We start from the raw sequence: 26,418 nt of genomic DNA on the forward strand, positions 1-26,418 counted from the left end.
GACAAGGGCCGAAGTGGTCTCTCCCTGCAGGCGTGTCCAGATCACCACAGCACGATGGACCGCACACCCCTCATCTGTGACTACGGTTCTGGCTTCAGCAAGGTGGGCTTTGCAGGAAGTGAGGCACCTCTGGGTGTCTTCCCCACCATCATTGGGAAACTGAAACATAACGTGAGTAACACCTGGCTTCATCCTCCAGTCTCCTGTGTTGCTTTGGTTACTGTGACTATCACAGCTCCCAATGCTCTGACTTCCATACTGACTGCTCTCTGTTAGATGTCTCAAGAAGGTGGCCTTAGGGACAGACTAGAGGACATAAGCAAGCAGCTCCCATTCTGGTTGCAGGCATTTCAATACCCTTCATAACTGGCCGCTGTCTCTGGGTGCAGCCTCTTTGTGTCTAGTACCTCTAGTCCCAATGGGAGCTACTGGCAGACTTCCTCCCACTTCAGGAACCCCTCCTCTGAAGTTGATTGGCAGCACCCCTCCCCACAGGTAGTGGCTTCCTCCTCTGTTATCCTGATAGCCACCAGCTTCCTCTGAAGTTCAGTGTCTCTTTTTCTGTAGCGTAGGATCTTAATGTGGACTGTACCTACAGTCATCCCATAGCCCCAGGGGAGGGGAAGTACATTAACTGTGCAGTTGAGCCTCTCATCTGTGGGTGTGTCCTGAGAACCCCAGTGGATGCCTGGAACTCTGGAGAGTCCTGAATCTTTATCTTCATACTCAGTCTTACTCAGACCTATGTAGCGTGTGAGTTATAAACCAAGTACCCATGTACAGTGAGAGAGAGAGAGAGAGAGAGAGAGAGAGAGAGAGGAGAGGTGTTGCAGTGTTGGTTGTGTGTCATGGCAGTGAGTGAGAAAGTCATGGCAGATGCTATTTGCAGAATATGGGTTCACAGAACCCTTGAATGCAGAACCATGAGCAAGGGGCTCACTGTGCAAAGAACATGTGGCCAGCGGTGCTCATGGGTCAGTTATGTGGGACGAAGCAGAGGGTCATAGCATGGGAAAAGTCCAACTCTCCATGAAGGCTATAAGCAGCTCTACTGGGCCTGCCTCCTCCCCCTTTTTGCCTTCCATTATCCATATGCTCTGTTGGCCTTCCATCATCCATATTCCCCAGCCCTGGGCAGCAGGAGTGGCTCCCATGTTCAATAGAGTTCTTTTCCTTCCTTTCCCAGGCATGAGACTCAGCTGTCCTCTGGGCTCCGTGACCCTGATCCCTACCCAGGCCTGGTGACTGGCAGTGTGAGGGCAGTGGGGTTAGTCTCTGGTGGGAGGTTTGGAGGGGATGGAGAGGCTGAACAAGGACAAATTTATTCTTTCCATTGCAGTCCTGGCCCATAGGCCACCCAGGGACAGGAACCAGGCTCAGCCCTGTCTACCTCGTTGCAGTAAATGGCTTCAAAGCTGGGTAATCAGACCTGGTCCCCACACTCATATCACCACACTCTGAAAAGCACCAAGGAGGCACACATTGGCAATGCCATGAACCACTGGTCTTCCAGTCTGGGAGATCTCAATCTTCATGCTTCCAGCAGCGCATGGGGGTCACTGAGCACAGAAGGAATTGCTTCCACTTGACAGAAGTGGGTAGGGCTTTCGGGAGGGATCTTGGCTCTGACCAAGGCCAAAGCTGTGGAAAAGACAAGATAGCTGAGGACACCACACTTTGTACAGCTGGATGTGGCTACCTTGCACACAGGCCTGACTAAAAAAAACTACTATTCTACTGCAGCATGCCAGCAGCATGGTGCTACTGTAGCCCTACAGCATCACTGTGATGCTCCACTGCAGCAAGGTACCATTGTGTCATTCTTCGTGTGTCATGCACCACCATAGCACTGCAATACTGCAACATGGCATTGCCACACGGCTGCATGGCTGCACCATGGCACCATGCACCCATGCAGCCCTATAGCATTGCTGTGCTGCTCCACTGCAGCAAGGCACCATTGCACTATGTACCATGCACCACTGTAGTACTGCAGCATAGTACCACCACATAGCTACATGACAATAGATGCTACCATGCACCCATGCAGCATCGCAGCATTGCAGCATCGCAGCATCGCAGCATGGCGACATTGCCCAACTCTATGACTGTCCTGTCACACTTGCACCATATCTCCCAACTTCTCTTGCCCCTCTTCCCTGTTGCACTACTGCCTCATGCACATTGCTTCCATCTAGCTCAAGCATGAGCTTATCCTGGAGATCCTAGACTCCTCTGATGAGTGGGCGGGACTCTGGGATTCCTCCATGACCTTGCTGAGCCAGTCCGTGTACACCGACACACCCACCTTCCTGTTTCCTTCTTTTCCTGTGCTCAGGCTCAGACATGGGCATAGCCTGATGGCTCTTCTGTCTTTGCTGGGCTCCCTGCCCCTTCTCATCTAACCAGGCAAGTTCCCTACTAAATCTTCACAGCTCTGATCTTAATGTCTGTTTCTTAGTGGACTGAGGTAGATGCCCAGCCACCTCTGACAGCATGGAAAGTTCAGTCCACCTTGAAAGTAGGCCATCTTTCTGAAACCCCAGAGCCAGCTCATGCTACAGGTCCTTTTCCAGCAAGCCTTGCAGAACAATTGTGCAGGATATGCCTCCATGCCTTTCCTCTCTCAGTTTTTCTCTGCTGACCTCAGTTCCACACCTGCAGTGTGAGTGTCCCCACAGTGACCCTCAGCAGCCCTGGACCTTTCAGGCAATGGCCCCTTTGCTAGTAACCCTGCTGAAAGTGTGTATGCTTGGAAAGCCTCCATGTCTGGGCTAGTGATTGGGGCCAGCTTCCAGCAGCCTCACAACACTGGCTCATGTCCATAGATGAAGGCCAGGTGCAGTGGGCCCAGCCCTAGCCTGCCACTCTCAAGGACTGTCCTGTCCTGCCTGTGTTTTCCAGAACCTGCTGGTGGGGGTGGAAGAAGAAGAATGTTTCATTGGAGGAGAGACCCAGAATAATCTAGCAAAACTGAACCTAAACTATCCTATCATCCGGGGAGCCATCACCAACTGGGACAATGTGGAGAAGGTGAGCTACAGCCCCTGGGGAAGGGGACTTGTCATGTCAAGCCACTGCCTCAGCACTGAGGGGAGAATCTGCTGTTGGGGCTTAGCTCTGGTGAGGGCTCCATAGTCACAGCCTCGGGAGTCCTAGTCAGGAGACTTCTTCTAGTCCTGCCTCCTCTACTTAGTGCCTACACCACCAGAACATGTGGCATGGCCTTTGGGAGCCTTAGATTCCTTGTCTATAATAAGATGATATGATTGTTCTTATGCTGTCATGGCTGGTAGGGAATGGTGGATAAGTTAACACACAGAGAATGGTCTAAACAGCTGTCCATGACACCTGCACTTGAGGGTGTGTTGCTTATGATCTGAGCACTTGAGGCAGCTGCAATGAAATCCCACAGCAAAGCAGCAAAAGTCTCAGACATCTGTTGCCTCACAGCCTTCAAGGTCAAGGACTGCTACTGAGGGCTCTGAGGGAGAGCCTGCCTCAGGCTGCTCCCTGGCTTCTGGAAGTCTTGCTGACAATGTTTGGGGACTCTTTCACTTGTGGAGTATTACCTCAGTCTCTGCTCTCATCTCCACAGGGTATCCTCTTATATGTGTTTGGTTCAGAATTCCCTATTTTATTAGTGTAGTACCTGAATTAGCTCAGGGACACACTACTCCCATATCAGCTCCTCTCAGTGTTTCTAGTGACACCCACTGCAGTGTATTCCAGAGATGGTGACCCTCTGAGGTCTTGGGGCTTCCACACAGGAGTTGTGGGGATCATAACTCAGATAAAAAGCAATGCACTAACACAGATTAACCAGTCAGTTCCAAGTTCAGAGGCTTGAAACAATGATGCTCCTTCTAACCTCACAGTTTCTGTGGATCAGGAATGTGGGCACAGCTTGGGTCCTGAAGGTGGCACTCTGTGTGTGTGTGTGTGTGTGGTGTGTGTGTGTGTAGTAAAGAAACCACCAAAATGGCTGCCCTATGGTATGGTTAAGGGGAAGGTTTTTTTTTTTTTTTTTTTTGGTGTGTGTGTGTGTGTGAGAGAGAGAGAGAGAGAGAGAGAGAAAGAGAGAGAGAGAGAGAGAGAGAGAGAGAGAGAGAATATGCAGAGGCATCTGGAAGAATCCAGAACAGAGAAAAAGAAACAGACTGGGCATGACCAGGGCTGTCTGCAAGAGAGAGACTAGATAGTGGAGATAGGGAGACTGCTTGTGATAGCAGGGGGAAATTCTTACCATTGTATAGAGAGCAAACAGGTATCTGGGAGGAGGGAAGCCTTAAGAGGTGAGAAGGGACTGGATGCTAGCGTGGAAGCTTTGAAATCTCTAACAAGGATTTGTGAGTAAGGGCTGAGGGAGCCTGGAGGCCAGCGGGGACTTTGATATGCTACCGTAAGTACATGTCAATGGAGAGCCATGTCTCTTCTGCCACAGACGAGGGAAATGACTTCTTTTGACAGTTGGGAACCAGTTTCAAAAAGTTCCTGAGTTTTTAATCTAACTGCCAGAAATCCTTCTATAGTTCAGCTTGAATTCATTTATAGACATATTGAGCCCAAGAACTAACAAACGCTAGAAAGGACTATGCCATCAGCAGCAAGACATGTCCCTCATGTTCCTCATACAATATCCCCTGGGCTTCTGAGGGTACATGAAGCCATATCATGGTGGCTGATTCTACCAGGGCAGGAGAAGCACACACTGGTGGACAGATTTTGATAAAGGCCTTTGTCACCAGTCCACTCGGTAGTTTTTTGGGTGATTCAAACTGCCTTCCCAATCCTTTGTGGCACTGTTCCTGGCTCTTCCTAAGCCTCTAGATATAGTTTCAAGTATCCACCCACATACCAGCATCTCTGAGGGGCCATCCTTTATCCACAATCCTGTCCCTCACTCATCCCCAGCACAGTACCTTATGTCACTCTCCTGTTCCGGGTTGTTAGTGGCTGGGTATCAAAGAATAAGCCTGTCTGGCTTTTGTGGCTTCACAGATACCATCTGCTTCCTGGGTCCTCTACTCTCCTTTAACCATGGAGCTGTCCCTAGTTGCTCTCCCAGAGTGCTATGTGGCCTCCCCTTGACTGGGAAGGCAGGAGCTTCATACAGGATAACTAGGACTGTTTGTTATGAACCTGCTGTGTGCTACTGTAGTAGGTGGTCACAATATGTTCCCAAAGGTTTTTTTGTTTGTTTGTTTTTCAAGAAAGGGTTTTACTGTACAGCCCTGGCTCCGTAGACTAAGATGGCCTCTAACTCAGAGATCTACCTGCCTCGGCCTCCTGAGTGCTAGGATTAAAGGCATGTGCCACCACCACTTGGCTCTCCCCAAAGTTTTTATATTGGAGTCTCTAGCCCTATTCTCAGAATGCTTTGAGACAGGAATTATTTTAGGGTTACCATTGCTGTGAAGAAACACCATGACCAAAAGCAAGTTTGTTTTGCTCAAAGTTCTATATAACAGTTCATTATCAAAAGGAATAAGGGCACGAATTCACATGGGGCAGGGACCTGGATGCAGGAGCTGATACAGAGGTCATGGAAGGGTGTTTACTGGCTTGTTCCTCATGGCTTGCTCAGCCTGATTTCTTATAGAATCCAGGACCACCAGCCCAGGGATGGCTCCACCCACAATGGACCAGGCCATCCCATCAATCACTAATTAATACCCTACAGCAGGACCTTTGTTTGTTTGTTTGTTTGTTTTGTTTATTTGTTTGAGACAGGGTTTCTCTATGGGACAGTCCTGGTTATCCTGGAAACTGTTTTGTAGACCAGGCTAGCCTTGAATTTACAGAGATCCTCCTGCCTCTGCCTCCTAAATGTTGCACTAAAGGCATGTGCCACCACCACCCGGCTCTAGCTGGATCTTATGCAGACATTTTCTCAATTGATTAACAATTGAGGTTCTCTTCTCTAATGACTCTAGTTTTGTGTTGACAAAAAACTAGCTAGTATTGGGCTTACATTTAACTTTTATGTTTTATGTATATGACTGTTTTGTCAACATGTCTGTATATGCACCACCTGCATGCCTGGTGGCTGTGAGGCCAGAAGAGATAATCAAATCCTCTGGAAATGGAGTTACATATTGTGAGCCACCAAGTGGCTACTGGGAATCAAATTCAGGTCCTCTGCAAGAGCACATAGTACTCTTGACCACTGAGTTATCCAGCTCAAGACAGGCCCTTACAGAGACCATTAAGGCTAGGCTGTGTGGAGGTATTCATCTACCATCCCAGCTCCAGGGTGAGAGAAGCAGAAGAGTCAGGAGTTCAAGGCATGACCATATGAGAAGATGACATCAGCAAGCCAAAGAGACAAGCCTCGAGGGCTGCCAGTGGTGATATATCCTTCCATCTCAGATCGCCAGTCGAGGTGTGAATGCCAACCCTCTCCCAAGGACAAACAAAAGTTCATCCTGGGAAACCAGTGAATTTACTGGCCTGACTTATACAACATAGAGGAGGGGTTACTAAAAGGAGCACAGGGGACCCAAAAACAGCCACACTGAATGCCTTCAATCAGCATGGATGATGGCTTCCCCAGTATATTAGTCAGGGTCTCTAGAGTAACAAAAATATAAAATTAGTCTTTCTATGTCTAAAAAGGGGATTTGTTAAAATGACTTACAGGCTGTGGTCCAGCTAATCCAACATGGCTGCCTATGAACGGAAGGTCCAAGAAACCAGTAGTTGTTCAGTTCCTGAGGTTGGATGTCTCAGCTGGTCTCCAGTGCATTCTGGAATCCTCAAGTAGGCTCTAATGCCAGTGAAGGAATGGACTTCCAATGAGAGCAAGAGCAAGCAAGCAAGAGCAAGAGCTTCTGTTGCGGGATATCAAATATCCCACAACAGAAGATAAGTTGCTGTTTTACCTCACCTGCCTAGGCACTTTCTAATTGGTTTAATAAAGATCTGAATGGCCAATAGCTAGGCGGGAAGAGGATAGGCAGGTCTTCAGGGCATAGATAGGAACTCTGGGTTAGAATCTGGCATGGGGAATTCACCCACAAGACACAGAGGAAGTAGGTCATACAATACTAAGGAGAGGTAATGAGTCACATGGCAGAATGTAGATTAATATAAACGGGTTACTTTAAGTTATAAAAGCTAATTGGGAAGAAGCCTAAGCTAAGGCTAAACTTTCACAATTAATAAAAAGTCTCCGTGTCATTATTTGGGAGCTGGAAGACCAAAGCAAGTCTGACTATAAGCTTCCTTTTTCCATGTCCTTTATATAGGCTTCCAGCAGAAGGTGTAGCCCAGATTAGAGGTGGGTCTTCCCATCTCAAAATAAATGGAATAAAAGTGGATTTTCCCACTTCAAATTATCTAAGCAAAAAACTTCCAAAGTAGTGCCAGCCAGTTTTTGGGTTTTACTTAATTCCAGATATAGTCAGGCTGACAACAAAAAATAACCATTACTCCCATGGCTGAGTGGATGGAGCTATCCTCTACCCATCCTAGCCTATATACTCCAGCTTCTCCAGAAACACCAAGACCAATGCAATTAGGGCAGAATATTATATAAGTCATTGGCATGAGTGGCTAGATACTCTAATGACCTTGTCCATCCTCTCTGGAGGGAATGTCAGCAGTGTACAAGCTGGTCCTGATGGACTTTTACAAGCAGGCACAGCTGATCTAGTGAAGATGATGGCAGTTTAGTTCAGAGGACAGAACCTTACAACAGGAGTGAACAGTCAGCCTGTCATCTGAGACCTGAACTTCATGAGGTGGTGGACAGTCTCTTCCCATTTAAAAATGAGGATGGAGGCTAACTAAGGTCATCTTGATGGTCCTGGGCAGGTACATGTTATGTGGCAAACTTCCATTATTGCTGGGCTTTCTCTGTGACACCCAAACCACCTTTGTTTCCACCTAATCTCTGAGTTCTGGTGCATGTATTTGTCACCCATCAGACCTGAGAGACCCTTAGACAGCACTGGGCCTGCCAATCCCCGGGCCTGCCAACCCCTAACAGCCTCTGCCAACCCTTGACAGCTCCATGCCCTAACTTCAGGCTTGGTGTATCATTGGAGGCTGGATCATGCTACATCTTGCTTTGATGGTGAGCCAGAGGTACTGTCTATAATTCAGTCATCTTTGGAAACAAGGAGTCTGGTCCAGGGGCATTTTAGACAACCACATCCCTGGATTTCTATGTGCAATTGCAGTACTTGCAAGGTGCCAAACAAGCCCATTTCATCTCTAGATGGGCTACAAAACTTCACTGTTACCACACAAATTACTGGGGACTGAATTGCTTAAAGAACAGTGACAAGGAAGTAAGTCTGAATATGTTCACTGCAAGCACAGCTTTTTTTTTTTTTTTTTTTTTTTTTTTTTTTTGAGATAGGATCTCGTGTAGCCCAGGCTGGCCTCCAACTTGTTAGGTAGTTTAAGATGGCCTTTGACTCTCCTGCCCCTACTTCTTGAGTGCTAGGATTTCAGGTGTACACTGCTATTCCTGGTTTATATAGTGTTGGGGATGGAACTCAGGGCCTTGTGAATGCTAGGGAAACATTCCACCAACTGAGTTACAGTCCATGCCCCCAGTTTTTCCCCAAACAGTTTTGATTCTTTGTTGGCTAAATCTTTAGATTTGAAATCTACATATCTGGAGCTCAACTGTACCAATTTGTCAGATGGAGGGAGGAATATATAATAGAGATGATAGACGATAGGTAGGTAATAAATAATGGGCATAGATAGGAGGCTGTTAGACCAGTGGTTCTCAACGCATGGCTCACACTTATCAGATATACTGCATGTTAGATATTTACACTGTGGTTCTTAATAGTAGCAAACTTACAGTTATGGTTTATCAACAAAGTAATTTTATGGTTGGGTGATCAACACAATATTAAAGGGTCACAGCATTAGAAAGGTTGAGAACCACTGAGTTAGATGGGTAGATGATTGATAGGTAGATAGATGACAGAGTGACAGATTGATGATGGACATAGACAGGCAGATGCAGAGTAGACAGAAACAGACGCACAGATAATAGACAATAAACAGGTAGTGAGGTGAACAGATAGGTGTAGATGATGTCTATAGAGACTAATTGTTACACAGAAGACAGAAAGATGATTTAAGTAGCTAATCCATGTATCTGATATGTAGATCAATAGATAGGTGATAGGTAACAGTCAGCATGTCTCTGAACAGCATACATCTGGCCTACTGTCCTCTCTCTGCAGATTTTGCATCACTCCTTCTACCAGGTCCTCCACATTGCCCCTGAGCAGCACCCTGTAATGATAACAGAGCCACCGTTAAACAGCACAGAAGTTAAATCAAGAATAACTCAGGTAATGGGGCCTGGGGCCAGGTGAGGAAGGAAGGGAGACTGCTGTTCCATCCTGACTTAAAAGTTCCCTGTCTTTGGCCTCATGCTGGTCCTTCCTGCCGTGATGGAGTTGGTGGGGGGCTGATGGAGTTTAAGGATGGATCCCTGTCTGTGAGTACTCCAGCCAGAGTACAGATGGCAGAGTCCTCCTTAGGATGCAGTGGGGTTAAGTGCAGTGGCTGCGGGAAGCTGCCCCTCCCCAGCTGTCAGAGTTCTTCTCATCCTGAGGCTCAGCTTCTCCTATAGAGGACACAGGAAAGCTAACTAAGCAGGTGATGAAGCTGGCTCATCTGGCTAGCAACCCTGGAGCTCAGTGGGATCTCCTGCAGTGAGTAGTCCCCCATATGCAGACCCAGAGCCAAGGCATGATCTGCCTAGACCACCTAGACCTGGAAGCAGCAGTTCTACCCATCAGAGTGCGGGTGTGAGTTTACAAGTGACAAACTATGAACTGGCCACTGACCCCCCACCCCAGGTAGACAGAAAGATCATGAAAATGGCCATGGCTGGCTACCCTGAAGACTGGGTATGACTGGTTTCATCCCCAAAGTATCCAATGTCCATGAGAGTTTCAGCAAACTAGATAGAGTGGGACAAGAGAGGGGCGAGACTGTCCCCAGCCCAACTGCCTGTCCTCTCCTCAACTGTAGCAGACAACCGAACAGGAATAAGAGTGTGAGTGCACCAAGAAAGAGGCCTATGAGGAACTGTGAAGGCAGGGGCTGTGTAGCTGAGCTCAACCTCTACTGGCTGGAGCTGAGGGTGTGCTCCTGTGGAACCCAGTAGGATGGAGACACAAAGAGATGAAGGTTCAAGTCTAGTCTGATCAGAAAAGCAAATGATTGGCTCCCATGGCTAGAGCTACCCTCTCTTCCTCTATCCTGTCTTTTCCTCCTCCTTGGACCAACCACCTGACCTCCTCAGCTCCTGACTCAATATCACTTGTCTAGATAGATACTAGCAGGTATACTCACAGCAAAGTGATTCCTATAAACAATTTCAAGCAGCCCTTTCTGGGGCCGCACTTTCTGCCATGAAGGTGATCAGCAATGACAGTTTGTCCAGTTGTTGCAAGGTGTCTGTGGAGTGTAAAGATGCTGGTACAAGCCAAGGGCTTTGTCAGACTAGCTATTTGACTGACAGCCAAGCACAAGCAGGAACAGAGTATCCAAGAGCCACTAATTAAGGAGTTAGACTGAAGTGCCTAGTGACAGGAAGATACACTCCAAAGCATGCTGACAATATGAACTCACAGACCTTAACACAAACCCTTTCACAATGCTGACACCTGTCCAGTGACCAGGGAGAGGTAGGGCCCCCAGTGGGTCTCACTATTATGTCCTGATTCATCCAGTCTCCTCACCATCCATTATAAAAGTATCTAGAAGGAACTGGGCACCAGTGTCCTAATTAGCAATAACTGTCAATTTGACACAGCCCACAGCCACCTGAAAAAAAGTCTCAATTAATTGCCATTATCAGGTTAGCCTGTGCACATGTACATGAGAGATCGTCTTGATTACTAATTAATGTAGGAGGGTCCAGCTCACTACAGGCAGCATCATCCCTGCAGGTGGTTCTAGGTTATATAAGAAAGCTAGCTTGAGCATAAACCTTTGAGTGAGCTAGGAAACATTGTTCCTCCTTGATTTCTGCCCTGATGCATCATTGACTTCCCTCAACAATGACCCATGATCAGCAGGTAGTCACCAAATAAACCCTTTCCTCCCCTAAGCTGCTTTAGGTCAGAGTGTTTTATCACAGCTGCAGAATGAACTGGAACAGCCACATCACAGCAGAGCCATCTGGGGATAGGTGCTGGCCACCTCAGGCTTAGTCCCCCTGGATCCACAGCCTGTTGTAAGAGGCACTCATGAGCACCCGGGCAGTGTGTGCCACATGGCTAGCCAGCATGCCAATCTTCCTCCCCAGATCCTATTTGAAACCTTCAACGTCCCTGCCATGTACATGGCTAATCAAGGGGTCCTCTCCATGTATGCAGCTGGCAGAACCTCTGGTGAGTGGCCCTGTGGGATCCCCATCCTTCCCAGACACTGTCTAGTTCTCAGGGTTGGGGATGCTTAGCACAGCAAGCAGCCTCTCCCTGACAAATAAAAGCATAGGAAGGGGCTGGCAAGATGGGTCAGTAGGTAATGGTGCCAAGTTTAATGATACAAATTCAATCCCAAGGACCCACGTGGCAGAAGGAAAGAACTGACTCTTGAGGATTGTCCTCTAACTCCTGCATATGTGCAGGCATGTGAGGAAGCACTACACATTCACACACACACACACACACACACACACACACACACACACACACACACACACACACACACCAGTGATCCTCACTTCATAATAAGAGCACTGGAGACTCGTAGTGAACAGCAAGGCAATTTATTTTTTGACCTTTTATAGCTGGGTGTCAGCCTGAAGAAAATGCAAAATGACTATGATTTGTTGAAAAACTGGTCTTTGTTTTGTTTTTTAGGAATCATTTTTTAAGTTTGAGTTACAGGCAGTAGTGGGTCACTTGATGGATCCTCTGCAAAGGCAGTAGAGACTCTTAACTGCTTTAGCCCTCAAGCAGTGGTTTTATGGTCCCTGATTGCAAAAAACACCCTTGCCCTGTTTCCCATAAGCTGGTTCTCCAAAGAGTTAAAATCTTCCTCTCCTTTAGCCTAGTCCCCTCCAGATCCCCTCCCACCTCCAGATACTCATCTCAGTCACCTGGCAGACCATAACTTTTCAACCCAAGAGAAACTAAAAACTAGCAGTTGCCAGCAGGGGCCTAATGGAGTCCTTACCTGTGGTCCTCCGGGGAGCTCTGAATACACCATACTCCAGAAATGGACCGTAATGAATTATTTCTTACACATAGCTAGCTGGCTCTTGTTCTCACTCCTTCCCTTCTTTCTCTTGGTGACACAGAATGCTCCCAAAATGCATGCTCATGGTTTTCTTAACCGATTTGCTAAGGTGTTCCTGAATAAAATTAACAGGGCTTGCACGTGCTCACAAACCACCGCCACAATCACCCCCAAGGATCCCACTGTGCCATTCTGCCCCTCCCAGTTTTTTAGACTCTGTGAATGGAACAGTGCATCCAGCAGGTGGCCATCGCTTGCTTTTTCACTCTGTTCACTGTGTGGAGGTCCTTTCCATGCTGTCATCACCACCAACAGGTCACTTCCTCTTGCTGACCCCTGGTAGTGTGGCAGTGAGCCAAGCCTTTGCTTGCTTCTCTGTGGATGGAAGTTTCCAGTCTGGGGGTTTATGAACATTTGCACGCCTGAGTGGATCTTCCTGTAGCATATGGAACAGCAGTGGCTCTCCATGGCTCTTCCCCAGTTCAGCTGTATCACCCGCCTCACTGCTGTGACAAGACACCTGACAGGACAGCTTAAGGAAAGTTTGGCTCACAGTTTGAGGGCACAGTCTGTCATGGCAGGGAAGCAGCAAACGGCAACTGGGCCACATTGCAGCCACAGTCAAGGAGCAGACAGATAACGCTGGTGCTCAGCTCACTTTGTGTTCATCCCAGGACCCCAGCCCATGGGATAGTGTCACCAGCATTCAGGGTGGGTCCTCCCTCTTCTACTAACACAACCTGGAATCTCCACCACAGACATGCCCAGAGGTTTGTGGTCTTGGCGAGTCTAGATCCTGTTAAGTTGACGATACTAACCATCTCACTTGCCAGTTCTTGGAATGATTAGTCTTCTTATTGTGGCCATTCTCTTAGAAGTGCCACAGTGTCCCCTTCTGCTTTAAATATGTGCTCCCCTCAGAGCCGAGGACTCTGAGCATGCCCTCTTTGTGTTTGTTGGCTCTCTGTGTCTACCTCGGTGGCACAGCGATCCTCAGGTGTTTTACCAGATTCTCATGAGCTTGCCTGTATGTTGCAACCACTCTCTTTCCAGTTCTGCTTGTAGGTCTTTTATCAGATGTGTGCTATGCAGAGGTACAAGCCCACCCAGGTTCCACTTCCCTTCCCACGGTCTTTTCAATAAAGTCCCATTTATCAATGTTTTCTTGTTTGGTGCCACATCTAAAATTCATTTTTTCTGGATCCAAAGGCTTTCTGCTTCCTCCTAGACATTTATAGATTTTTAGTTTAACATTCTGCTCTATGGTCCATTTTGAGTGGATTTTTAATGTATCACGTAAGATAGGAATGAAGCACTTGTGTTGGTATTCCTGTGGTGTTTATTGAAAAGGCCCCTCTTAGCTGTGGACAATGGATGAGTGCTGAGGCAGGGAAGGTCACTCTCCTTTGGGGTGTCAACACACACACACACACACACACACACACACACAGAGAGAGAGAGAGAGAGAGAGAGAGAGCCCCTTAAAGAGATGAAATAGTTTATTATGGAGTCATTTTAAGTGACAATGTCTCAGGAGCACAGATTTAGGTTACCCCAAATCCTATCTTCCATTGTGGAAACAAACCAGGGCAAGTTCAAGTTTAAAACACCTTAGTGGGTACATCAGAGAGGCGGTTACAGCAAGATGGGGGACACTTTTCTCCCATCCAAGTACTAACCAGGCCTGGCCTTGCTTAGCTTCCGAGATCAGACGAGATTGGGCATGTTCAGGGTGGTATGGCCACAGATAGGGATGTTTTTCTATGGGCTCAAGGTGCTACCAGATGATATTCTTAGCTTTTAGGTTGGTGGAAGCCAGTGAGTGGGTCTTCTAAGTCAATAGATCCCCAAAATTTCTATTAGTCACAGGACTTTAGTTCCAACAGAGCGTTAGGCTAGCTTTCCAGGAGCTAAAGCTAGTCTGAGATAAGGTAATTAGTCTCTGGACCTGCAACATTCCAATCTTTCCTCAGTAATGAAGTTCTGGTTAGTCAGTGATCCTCTGCAGACAGCGTCTTCCCAGAAGTTCTCGTTCATAGGGGATGTGGCTGCTATTAGGCTCCTAGTCCCTCAGTGCATGTCCATACCTATGTGCATAAGGGCAGCATTAACTGGACTCAGAGGGTCATCAATAATAACAAAAAATAATGAGGACATGATGTTGGGAGTAATGGGGTGAGCCATGAAGGGATCTGGAGGGAGGGAACTGGGGATATGATCAAAATACATTGTATAAATATACAACATTTCAAATAAACAAAAATATTAAGAAAAGAAAGTAGGAGCTGGAGAGATGTCTCAACAGTTAAGAACACTGGCTGCTTTTTCAAAGGACCTAGGTTCAATTCCTAGCACCCTCGTGGAAGCTCATGACCATCTGTAAATCCAGTTCCAGAGGGCCTGACACCCTCTTCTGTCTTTCAAGCAAGGGCATCAAGTAGGCATGTGGTACACACACACACACACACACACACACACACACACACACACACACACACACACACACGGGGGGGGGGAGGGGAAGGCAACACATCTATACATATAACATAAAAATAGATTTTTTTTTTAAGAGAAAGGAAGTAGAAGGGGCCTATTTGGAACCAGGATGCTGACAAGAGGAAGTATATAATAGACATGACTAAACTAACAAGTATAAAGCTGCCCCAGGAAAACCTGTCATTTTGTGCCATTATTAAACACTATAAAATCATCAGCAGCAGCATCATGATCATCATCACATTTTGTAAACTAAAAAGAGATAAGATTCCTTTTCCTTCCTTGAAATGCCTTTGTGAGCTTTTTGAAAATTACTTTTCCATGTATGCCCCAGCTGACTTCTGAGCTCATGGCCCTGTCCCATCACTTTTTTTTTTTTTTAATCTGATTCTAGGTCAATACCATATGGTCTTGATGACCATGGCTCATACGAATCTTGAAATGAGGTGGTTTGTCCTACCCTCTGGATTTCTTGAGTTTGAGATGTGGGCTCTGCTAGGTCTTTCACAAGGAATCTGAAAACAACCAAATCCTAAAACTAAACAAACAAAAATCCTCAGCCCCACACATCTTTGGATTTTGTTTGAGGCTGTGTTGGAAGCATGGATCACTTTTGAAAGAGCAGGAATCTTAGAGGCATCTAGTCTAGAAACCATGGACCATATGGCGCGTCTGAGAGCTCTCTAGGTCCCTCCTGGCACTGGGATAGCACTCGCAGTGTCCAGGCCATGCCTCTTTCATCTCACACATTCTGATGCTGTTGAAAGTAGATGTATTTGTTGTTTTTGAGGGTGAAATGTCCCCTGCAGGCTCGAGTTATTGTGGGGCTGTTGCTCATAGGTTTCCAGTGGTGACTGATCCCGAGGGCTCTGATTTTGTTGGAGTCACAATTCTACAGTGGTTAGTGGGCAATGGGAACTGAAAGCAGGGTCTAGTTGGAGGGGGCAGTCATGGTGGCATGTCCTTATAGGGTCGGTCTGTGACCTGTCTTTATTTCCTGTTTCCTGCCTTCCATTTGTTAGTGCATCTGCTCAAGCCCATGATCTTGCTACAATGCTCAGCCTCTCAACACGGGTCAATTGCATAGACTATCAGCCAAAAGTCCTCCCTCCTTTTAAATGGTTTCTCTCAAGTAATTGTCACAGGATGAAAAGACTAATACAGTGATTGTGTGTGCACACAAGTTTTTGTTGCTGCATGTGCATGCATGCAAGTGTGTGTTTGTGTACTTGTATATGTGCATATGAAAGATAGAGGTTGACATCAAAAGCCTTAGAACTGTAAGACAGCGTCTTGGCTCACAGAACCTAGACTAGAGCTAACCAATTGGCTAGGCTGATTAGCCAATGCACTTCAGGGACCCACCTCTCTCTCTCCCCCAACCCTAGCCACCCGGAGCTAGGGTTATAGAGATGTGCCCCCATCCCCAGCATTTATGTGCTATAGGCACTGGCCAACTGGCCATCTCTTCATTTCTGATTGCTCCTTGCTATTGCACAGATAGCAACTGATTTTTGTACATTGATATTGTATCTTAAAACTCTAATTTTTGTAGGATTTATTGCTCTCTCTCTCTCTCTCTATATATATATATATATATATATACATATATATATATATAATTTTTTTTAGACAGGGTCTTGTGTATAGAGCTAGCTGCCCTGGAACTCACTATGTAGACCAGGCTGTCCTTGAGCTGGGATTAGAGGTGTGTGCCACCACCGCCTGGTAAATGTATAACCTTAAAATTTTTTAATTACATTATTTATTGTGTGTGCCATGGTGTATGTGTGGGATTGGAGGACAACTTTTGGGATTTGATTCTCTCTTTATATCATGTAGGTCCCAGGAATTGAACTCGGTCATTAGGCTTGGTTGCAAGTGCCTTAAACCTGCCCAAGCCATCTGGCCAGCCCCGTGGTAAATATATTTTTGACAACTAACATTTTCTTTACTATTTCTAAGCCAGGTGTTTTTCTTAATTGTTTCATTCTTTTCTACTGACTGCCCCGGCCTCACTGTTCTGAGTGAAGGTGGTGAGGATATAAATCCTCGTGTTTCCCCCAGTTTTAGAGGGTGATAATTCAGCCTTACACTATATCAGCTGTGGGTTTCATATTTTCTTCATTAATTTAAGTAATTTATCTTGTGTTCTTATTTACTGAGAATTTCTTATTTTAATCAGGACTAGATATTGGATTTTGTCAAAGTGCAATTTATGAATAGTGATATTAGATTTGACAACTTGCTATAACTTAGAATTGCCCGGGAAGGGAGTCTCAGTGAGGGATTCTCTAATGTTGGGTTTGTTTAGAGTGTATCTGTGAGGGGTTATCTTAACTAAGTTAATTGATGTGGGAAAGACCCAGCCCACTGTAGGTGGTGTCTACATTCTCTAGGCAGGATGTCCTGAACTGTATGAATGGGGAAATGGACTGGGAACAAGCAAGGATGCAAGCATGCAAGTATTTGCTTCCCTGTTTTTGACTGTGGATTTGATTTGACTAGCTGTCTGAAGCTCCTGCCTTAACTTCCTCATACGATGGACTATGACTTGGAATTGTAAACTAAAATAAACCCCCTTTTCTCCTAAGCTGCTCCTGTCAGGGTGTTTTTTTTTTTTTTTATCACAGCAACAGAAATGAAGCTAGAACATGTATCTATTGGTGCAATCATATAAATTAATATTGATTTTGAGCTGTGAAACAAAGGCCATTTAATTCTTTTAAAATGCATGTTGTTGAAATCAATTTGCTAAAATTTCACTTTGGAGTTTTGTGTCTGTGGTCATGAATGACAATGGCCTACTGTGTTCTTCTCCCATCTCCCAGGGACCATGGTGTATGGGTGCACGATGGCTAATATTTGGGAATAAATTCTGTCATTCTCAGCTGTTGTGGGTGAGAGAGGCCCAACTCTGTCCCCTGTCACAGCTAGAAAGGGAAGCCCCCATATATTTTACTTGGCTTAATTGAAATGTGCATTTCTTGATCCCCAGGCTCATTACAGAAAAGGAAAGAGCTGATAACCACCCAGACCCCAGTCTGCCCCAGAAGCCACTGTGTCATATGCAGTAGGCCCCTTACCATGTCACACCCTCTCTGAACTAGCACACCTGGGGTCCTTGCAAACTAAAGCACACACCTCTGGCATTGTGTTCAGGCTTTCCCAATACAGGACACCCCCCAGAGAGTTCCAGTGTCAACCCAGACACAGACAACACTTCCTCTCTTGTCTCTTTGGCAGCTACTAGTAAAATTGCATGTTTGGTTTAGCAAGAAAACCTACAGGCTTATATCCAAACTGGGTGGTCGGCCTTCATTCTAGTTCATGTCCTTTAGAAAGAAGCCAGCTCCTTGACCCCTTTCCCTTCTCTTCTGTTATTTCTCCCTCCACCATCCATTCCTACAGAACTAACAATTGTCAAGGGGTGCTATGTATCCCACATGGTGACAGAATGTTCTCTTATGTAGGAATGACTATTGAATCTGGAGAAGGGATGACATACTTCGTGCCTATCATTAATGGCTATCCTCTGCAACTGTCTACCACCAAGCTGGACATAGCTGGCCAAGATCTGACCGTGTACCTCCTGCGACTGCTGTCAGACAGTGGGAACTTGTTAGTGAGCACAGGTAGGAAACAATTTTCAGACACATAAACCAGTGCTGTGTATAAGGTCCTTCATTTTCAGTGCATGTATGTATAGATGTATGTGTGTGTGCGCGAGCGCGCGCATGCGTGCGCATGCACGTGCATTCAGAGGCTGAAGGAAAGTCTCAGGTTTCAGCCTTAATGCCATCCACCTTTTTTGAAACAGGGTGTATGTAATTACTCTATCGCAGAGGAGATTTGACCAGCACCCCATAAGGATCAAGGGCCTTGGGTCTTTGATTAAGGGCGTAGACAGGATAATGCTTGGCCCCTCTTTGTGCCCTCTTCCTGGGCTAGATTTTTAGTTTATACAGTGTGTATGACACCTGTTCCCAGTAGGTCATTGGTCTTTCTGGTCTTAGACAAGGAGTGGAAGGCTGAGTCCTGGAGCCCTAAAGAATAGCATCAACTAGGAGGATGGCGAAAACTGGTCAGGCTAGAGTGCTTGCTTGTTCCTGGCTGCCCACTCTTAGCAGGATCCATGAGTGCACTATCTGCCTCTCCTCCCAGCACACTCCCATGCTGTGCAGATGAAGGAAGTGGAAGCTTAAAAAAGGATAAAAACAAAATAAAAAAAGAAAAAAAACCACAAAAAGACAAAATGAAAAGAATAACTAATTCACCTCTAAGTAATAATTAATTAGTTAGCCAAGTAAATGACAGAAGTGGGATGTGACCCAGAATTGTTTCACCCAAACCCAAACCAGGTGAAGGAGGGAAATACTGGGATGCAGCAGAGTCACAGAAGCCAGGGACAGAGAAGGGAGCCGCAGACAGCACCATTTGCTGGAGGGAAAGAATAGAGGGGCCCCCAGGCTCTGGAAAGAGGATGGAGGAGACACGGGCAAGGAGGTTGGGTTAGGCCAGGGGTGGCGGCATACATGTGTAATCATAGTGCTTAAAGTTGGAGGCATAAGGATTAGGAGCTTGAGAACATCTTCAGCTACAAGTATATTGGAGGCCAGCCTGAGCTACATGAGACCCTGTTTCAGAAGAAGAAGAGGAAAAGGTAGGAGATGAAAAAAGAGGAGTGTGCAATTGGAATAAAAGGAAGAGGGAGGAAGGGGGAGGAGAAGATGAATAAGAAGAGGAGGGAGGAGAAGAAGGAAAGAGAGGGAGGAATGAAGTCAGGAGGGGAGGAAGTGGAGGAGTTGGAGGGAGAAATGGAGAAGTTGGAAGAATTGGAGAAGATGGTGGAGGGGTTGGAAGAGGAAGGAGAGCTGAAGGAAGATGAAGTAGAGGAAGAGTTGGAAGAGGGGCTAGAGGAGATGGGTGAGTTGAAGGAGAAGATGTGGGAGGAGTAGTTGGAAGAAAAGGATATGGTGGTGGGTGATTCAGGTGATTCACCCTGGCAGGCTGGAGAGCAGGTGAGGTCTCCAGGTAAGCAGCACAGAGAAGTCCCTTGATGACATCAGATAAAACATAAAAGCCTAATCAAAAGACATATCTGATCTTAAAACCTGTTGTCAGAAACCTAGGAAGAAAAGGGGTCTCACAGGTCACTGCCAGTCCTCCAGAGGACCAGCTGGCACAAGGTGGGGTTGGGCGGGGAAGGGAAGGGGGTAGGCGGACTTTTCTGTCCCACCAGCGAGTTCCTAAATAACCACACAGAGACTTAATATTAATTATAAATGCTCAGGCTTATTACTAACTAGATCTTGCATTTTAAATTAACCCATTTTTTTGTTGTTGTTTTGTTATAAATCTATTGGTCTGTTACTAGCGTTTCTTATTGGCTAGCTCTGTCTTAAACATTAACCCATTTCTATCAATCTAAGTGTTTCCACATGGTCTTTGCTTACCGGGAATGCTGACCCTCCATCTCCTTTGCCTACTACATCTCTGCAGAGAAGAGAGCAATTTCCTGTCTGTCCCTGCTTATATTTTGATTATGCTCAGCTACATCACTTCCTGCCTGTCTGTACAGACCTCCAGACTTCTATGGTTAGCTAGTGGCAGTATCTGCCATGGTATGTCACTTCCTGTTTGGCCAATCAGTGTTTTATTCATCAACCAATAAGACAAATATATATACAGAGGAACATTCCCCATCATCTCGTCTTTTCCGTTTAAATAAAAGTAAGGGTTTTAGCTTTAGCATAGTAAAATTACATATAACAAAAGTTATTAAGCAAGAACTATAATTACAATACTTAGTCCATTATCATTACAAAGAATTAAAAAAAGTATTTTATCATCTATGCTCTCTCTGTGATTCTAAAGTCTTATAAGTAACTTACTTTAATCCTAAGGAAAACTATAACCATAACTATGTGTCTTCAACTCCATCAAAGACCACAGAAGGATAATATACAAATTCTAGAGTTGACAGAGACATTTGCTACCTGGACAGTCCCCCGAAGTTCTTCTGTAATGTTGGGGTATCCATCTTCAGCCCATAGGCCATAGTGTGCCTGTCAGACTTCTCAGTGAAGCAGGGAATTTTAAACTGGGCATCTGTATTAGCAGTTTGTCAGTTATTTTTCTCTGTGTCCTGCAGAATGTCTGGCAGACTCTTCCATGAAGCAGGAACCCTTCAGGACTGTTCATCTTGTTTTTCTTCTTATCTCCTCATGACTCCTGAGACTCCTTCCCTTCTTCCTCTTTGGGATTTTTTTTTTTTTTTTTTTTTTTTTTTTTGTCTGCAAGTCCTGCTTAACCTACTTGTTGTCTGGCTATTGGCCAGTCAGCTCTTTTATTAACTAATGAGAGTAATACATATTTACAGTGTACAAAGACTGTTCTGCAGTCAGGGACATGGTGGTGGTTCAAAATGCCCAGGTAATAAATGTAAATTGGATTTTTGTAGGCCCACAAACATCACACACAGCAAGGTTGCATTTTAGGCAATGCTGAAGATACCCAGCATGAGGGTTACTTCCTCATGCTCTCCCCCTTATAAAGCCTGGCCCATAGCCTGGCCAAGACCATGCTGAAGGGGTTGCATGGACACAGTGGCTGTTTGGAGCGGGGCCCCCTTCCTATGCCCACTCTAATGAGTTGCACCCTACACGTCCCTGCTTTTTGGTTTCCCTTATCCTGCAGCTGACCGTGAGTATGTCCGGGACCTGAAAGAGAAACATTCCTATGTGGCATTGGACTATGATATGGAAATGTCAAAAACTGCAGCATCCTCCAGCCAGAAGAAATTCCAGTTGCCTGATGGAAAAAATGTCAGTCTGGGGAAGGAGGCTTTCATGTGTTCAGAGGCACTCTTCAACACCAGCCTCATAGGTGAGTCCAGGATCAGGGGACAGCAGGTCAATGGACACTCACATAGCATGCCATGGGAAGAAAGGTGCCCGGAGTGTGCCTGCAGGGCATTTAGCTTCAGGAGCAATTCTTCCTGCTCTAACCTTTTCCTGGTATTGGCTGCCACTCGCTCAACTGCTTCCTACACTCCTGTCACTTTGCTGACCCTTTGACTCCACCTAATCACAAATGAGACGGAGAGCAACAGCACCACTCTCTTCAGTAGAGTGCTATTTATAACTCTGTCACTGTACAGGACACTTTGAAATGGAACAATGAAGATGGTGGAGGCAGAAACACAAGCAACCAGAGTTTGTGAGTGCTTTAAGCATCTAAATGGCCAGAGGGTTTTGTATTTTATTATTATTATTATTATTATTATTATTATTATTATTATTGAAGAAAGGATTTCACTGTGTAGTTTGGCTGTGCTGTAACTCACTCTGTAGACCAGGTTGGCTTCAAACTCACAGAGATCCTCCTGCCTCTGACTCCCAAGTTCTGGGATTAAAGTGTGTGCCACCACTGCCTGGCTCCATGGAGTTTCTTTTTTAAATAATTGAGAAGCACGATTTTATTAAAAGCAAAAAACTTCAGCTTCAAGCAACTGTCAACAATGAGAGGACAGACCAGAGAATAGGATAAAATCTGATAAACAATGGCTCCAAAACATGTAAGAGGACCTTAAGATCAAATAATCGGAAAACAATCTGGCTTATAAAATGAACAAACAGCAGCACAGAAGGAATACAGGTGGCAAGAAGGGTGTGGTGGTAGAGCGGAGAGGTTATGAGTTCAACTGTTTCAGCATTTTCAAACAAAATACGGAGGAGGCAAGTATAGAAACAGATGCCCAGCATACTTCATCAGGGATTAGAGATTGACAAGGCACCAACACAGCAGAGATGTGTTTCCATAGTTTAGAGGCTATCCCATCCAGAGGATTTTTAATGAGTCCTGGGTTGACTATTGACAAAGCAGCTTAAGAAAAGAATTTTGACTCATAGTACAAGGTCACCGTCTATCAGGAGCATGCGGCAGCTGGTCACACTGCATCCACGGGCAGGAAGTAGAGAGAGGAACACTGGTGCTCAACTTGCTTTCTCCTTTATATTACACAGGACCGCAGCCTATGGGAAGATGTGGGACTTCCCTCCTCAGTTAACCCAGTCTAGACACTCCCTCAGGCATGCCCAGATGCTGGTCTCCACAGGGATGCTAGACCCTTCAGGCTGACAATGCTAACTCTCAGGATCACCTTCACTGTAGTGGTGCACACCTGTCACCTAGCACTGGGATGCAGAAGCAGGAGGATGGCCACGAGTTCATAGTCAGCCTGGGCTACACAGTGAGTCATTGTTTCAACATCAGGAAAATGATAGACTAGGAAATCTCCATGGAAAGGAAAAATGAGAGCTTAGGGAAGGCACGGAAAGCCAGTATTTCCTAAGGTAAAACTCTTGAAGTTGTCTGTCCATTTCCCCATAAATGTGGCTAGCAGGGCTTAGCTCTGTCTTCCCTGCTATATAGTGAAAGCATGCAGTCTTTCTCTGCTTTTGCTTTTTGAGACAGGTTTTTGGTCTGTAGCCCAGGCTAGTCTGGAACTTGTTATGTAGCCTAGGCTTGTCTTAAACTTGTGGTGATCCTCCTGCCTCAGTTTCTCAAGATGGGGGTTTGTAGGCATGGTAGAGCACATAGTATGAAAGGCATAATACAGCCAGTGTGGGGAAGTCATTAAAGTACTCCTCAGATGCCAGGTGGATCCCAGGGAGGAATTCAGCCTCAGGTTCCTAATGTCAGAGCTCTATTCTAGGCACATCCTGATGGCGCTCCATTGTATTAGCTCTTCACATCCATCATTCAAAGGTGATGTCAGTTGCTTGCTTATACAACAAATGATGAGTGAAAGTAGTTACTTAGTGGAACTTTCCAAGACTGAGTTTGGACACTGCTGTACAATATCAACCCACAAAACTGTTGATACCAACCTCATCTGAGACCTGGGAGGTCAACTCTTGTCAGTGATAGTGCTGGCAGGCCAGATTTGTGACCCACTTGAAGTTCACAGGCCTTGAGGTTCTTGGTGGCACTTGGGGCCATTCAGAACCTAGGAAGGTATCGTCTACAATACTAAAAATTGGGACCTTTGATCCCAAAGCCCTCTTGTACATTGTTCCCCAGGGAGAAACAACCCGGGGATCCACATGCAGGCCCAGGAGAGCATCACGTCCTGTGACTACTCCCATTGGAAGACTCTTTTTGGTCATATCATGCTATCTGGTGGCACCGGTGCCTGCTCAGGTCTACGATTCCGGCTGCAGAGAGAGATAGCAAAGCTGGTCTCTCCAGACATCTGTGTGAAGGTATTGGCTTGAGTCTCACCAGGGGCCTCAGGGCTGACCCACGCATAGCTCTAGATCGGCTTAAAGCTCCAGACATTGTTCTTTCCATTTGAGGATGCACCAATAGCAAAAGTGGCAGAAGTCCCTGGCATTTACATCCTTTGTGTGTGTGGTGGGGTGGTGACAAAACGCTAAGCTAGTGTCTCAGGAGTGACAGATGGGAAGGGGCTCAAGTCTGCAGAGTAGACAGTGGCAGGGCTGGGGTGCTGACATATAGAACAGCTGCTCAGAAGGTGGCATCAAACTGAATACTCCAAAGGGGATGGGACTATGGGAGGGGGGCAGGAGGAGTATGTAGGCTCCTTTTGCTTATGAATTCATGTGTGTGTTCACGAGGACACAGAGGCTTTGTCCAGCTTTATTCATGGGGTCTGAGGATCCTGAACTCAGGTCCTCACACCTGAGCCCATCTCCCCAGATCTTACTATGTATATGAACCTGTGTAGACCAGACTGTTCTAGATCCTCCTCCCCTGCCACCTGAGTGCTGGGATCACAAGTATGTGCCTCACCTCCCAATTAAAAGGTTATCTTTTCCACTGGGGAGAGATGTCTGCCCACAAAAGTGTGGACACTGTGGGTCTGTCTTATCCACAGCAATTACATTTTTTCAGTGAATATCTTTTTAAAAGATTTGTTTTTATTGTATGTGTATGAGTGTCTGCCTGCATGTATGTCTGTGCACCATGTGCATGCAATGCCCATGGAGGCCAGAAAAGGGTGTAGGATCCCTGAAACTGGAGTTACAGATGGTTGTAAGTTGCCAGGTGAGTGCTGGGAACAGAACCAGTTTCTTTAGAAGAGCAACAGATGCTTTTAACCACTCAGCCACTATTCCAGCCTCCAAAGGAATACTTTCTACTTAGGTACTTTATGTAAATGAGTGTTTTGTGTGCATGTACATTTACATATCAGAAGAAGGCATCAGATCTCATGGGACTACAGTTATAAATGAGCCACCATGTAAGTGCTGGGAATTGAACTCAGGGCCTCTGGAAGAGCAACCAGTGATCTTAACCATTGAGTCACCCCTCCAGCCCCCCCCAAACAACCCCCCATGTGTGTGTGATGTCAGAGAACATTTGGTGGGAGTCAATATTTTTTTTTTCTAGTATGTGGATCCCAGGATTTGAACCAAGGTACAGGCTTGGTTGGGTGGGTCTTTATCCACTAAACCATCTCACCAGCCCCATGAACAGTATTTTTTTTTAATCCTCATTTATTTTGTGTGCATGTGTGTGCATACGTGTAAGTGCATACATGTCACAGCACATTGGTGGAGGTCAGAGGACCACTTGAAGGAGTCAGTTTCCTCTTTCTAATGTGTGGGTCTTAGGGATTAACTAAATTGTCAGCCTTAGGGCAGGTGTGTTTACTGAATAGAGTTCTCATTAGTCTAGAGTGGTGTTTGATGTGGGTTTCCTTCTCCTCCCTCTAGGTGGCCACTTCTCCATATTCCAAGTATGGTGCCTGGGTAGGTGCCTCCATCTTGTGCTCTGTCCCTATGTTCAAGGACATGTGGATCACAAGTCATGAATATAGGGAAATTGGCTCTTCCGTCATGTGTAGAAGAAACTTCTGACTGGTGGCTGTCAGGTCCCATCACCTAGACCAACATTACCATGCCCAGATTGAGCTTCGGCCTTACCAAGCAGGTCACAGTTAGAACAAGCTTACAGCAAGGCCCCTTTTCTCCTGGGAGACAGTAAAAGTGTGCAACTCTGCCTGGTGTCTTGGTGGCCCTTGTAGCATCTCAGTGCAGCAGGTGCTGGTTCTTCCTGTGTATTGATCAGGATAACTTAGTGATGCTACATAACAAGCATCCCTAGCTCCCAGTGCCACAAAGTGGGGGCATGCCTATCACTCTGCTGCCTATATTCTGACTTAGGGGTCATCACCCTCACTTAGGACCTTCTGGTAAAGCAGATACCATCTTTAGCATATTCACTCATTGTGAGTTTCTTAGTATATTTTCTGTTGCTATAGTACCCAATACCTGGTAATTTATAAAGAACAGGGCTTTATTGAGCTCACAGTTTCAAGAATATAACACCAACCTATGTGAGGGTCTTGTACCTCATTAAAATAGTGCAGAACATTGTGGGCAGAGACAGCAACATGCAAGTTTGAGTCTCTTCCTCCTCTTATCAAGCCATTGATGTTATCAAGAGGCCCCATCCTTAAGACTTCATTTAGCCCCAGACACCTTCCAAAGTTTCCAAATACCATTAACATATAGATTTGTAACATCTAAACACCACTGGCTGAACTTCGGAGTCGTCTGCTGGGTCTCACTGGCAATCAGAGGACATGGGGCTAAACATCACAACGAATAGATCCAAGTCACGCAAAGCCCCACCCCAACCCCAAGAGGACAGGAA

General features: G+C 46.0%; 1 protein-coding gene across 1 annotated transcript; it reads left to right on the forward strand.

The window, feature by feature from the left end:
• Window positions 1–33: 33 nt before the first annotated feature.
• On the forward strand, window positions 34–25,761 carry LOC127227741 (uncharacterized). Its single transcript, XM_051192087.1, has 9 exons — window positions 34–171; window position 1,000; window positions 2,876–3,033; window positions 9,216–9,326; window positions 11,297–11,381; window positions 18,204–18,365; window positions 21,430–21,618; window positions 23,818–23,999; window positions 25,476–25,761. The coding sequence occupies exons 1-9, from the start codon at window positions 55–57 to the stop codon at window positions 25,617–25,619; spliced, it is 1,149 nt and encodes a 382-aa protein (XP_051048044.1). The 5' UTR covers window positions 34–54; the 3' UTR covers window positions 25,620–25,761.
• The last annotated feature ends 657 nt before the right edge of the window (window positions 25,762–26,418 follow it).

Source organism: Phodopus roborovskii, unplaced genomic scaffold, assembly GCF_943737965.1.
Source record: "Phodopus roborovskii unplaced genomic scaffold, PHOROB, whole genome shotgun sequence".
NCBI classification, from domain to species: Eukaryota; Metazoa; Chordata; class Mammalia; order Rodentia; family Cricetidae; genus Phodopus; species Phodopus roborovskii.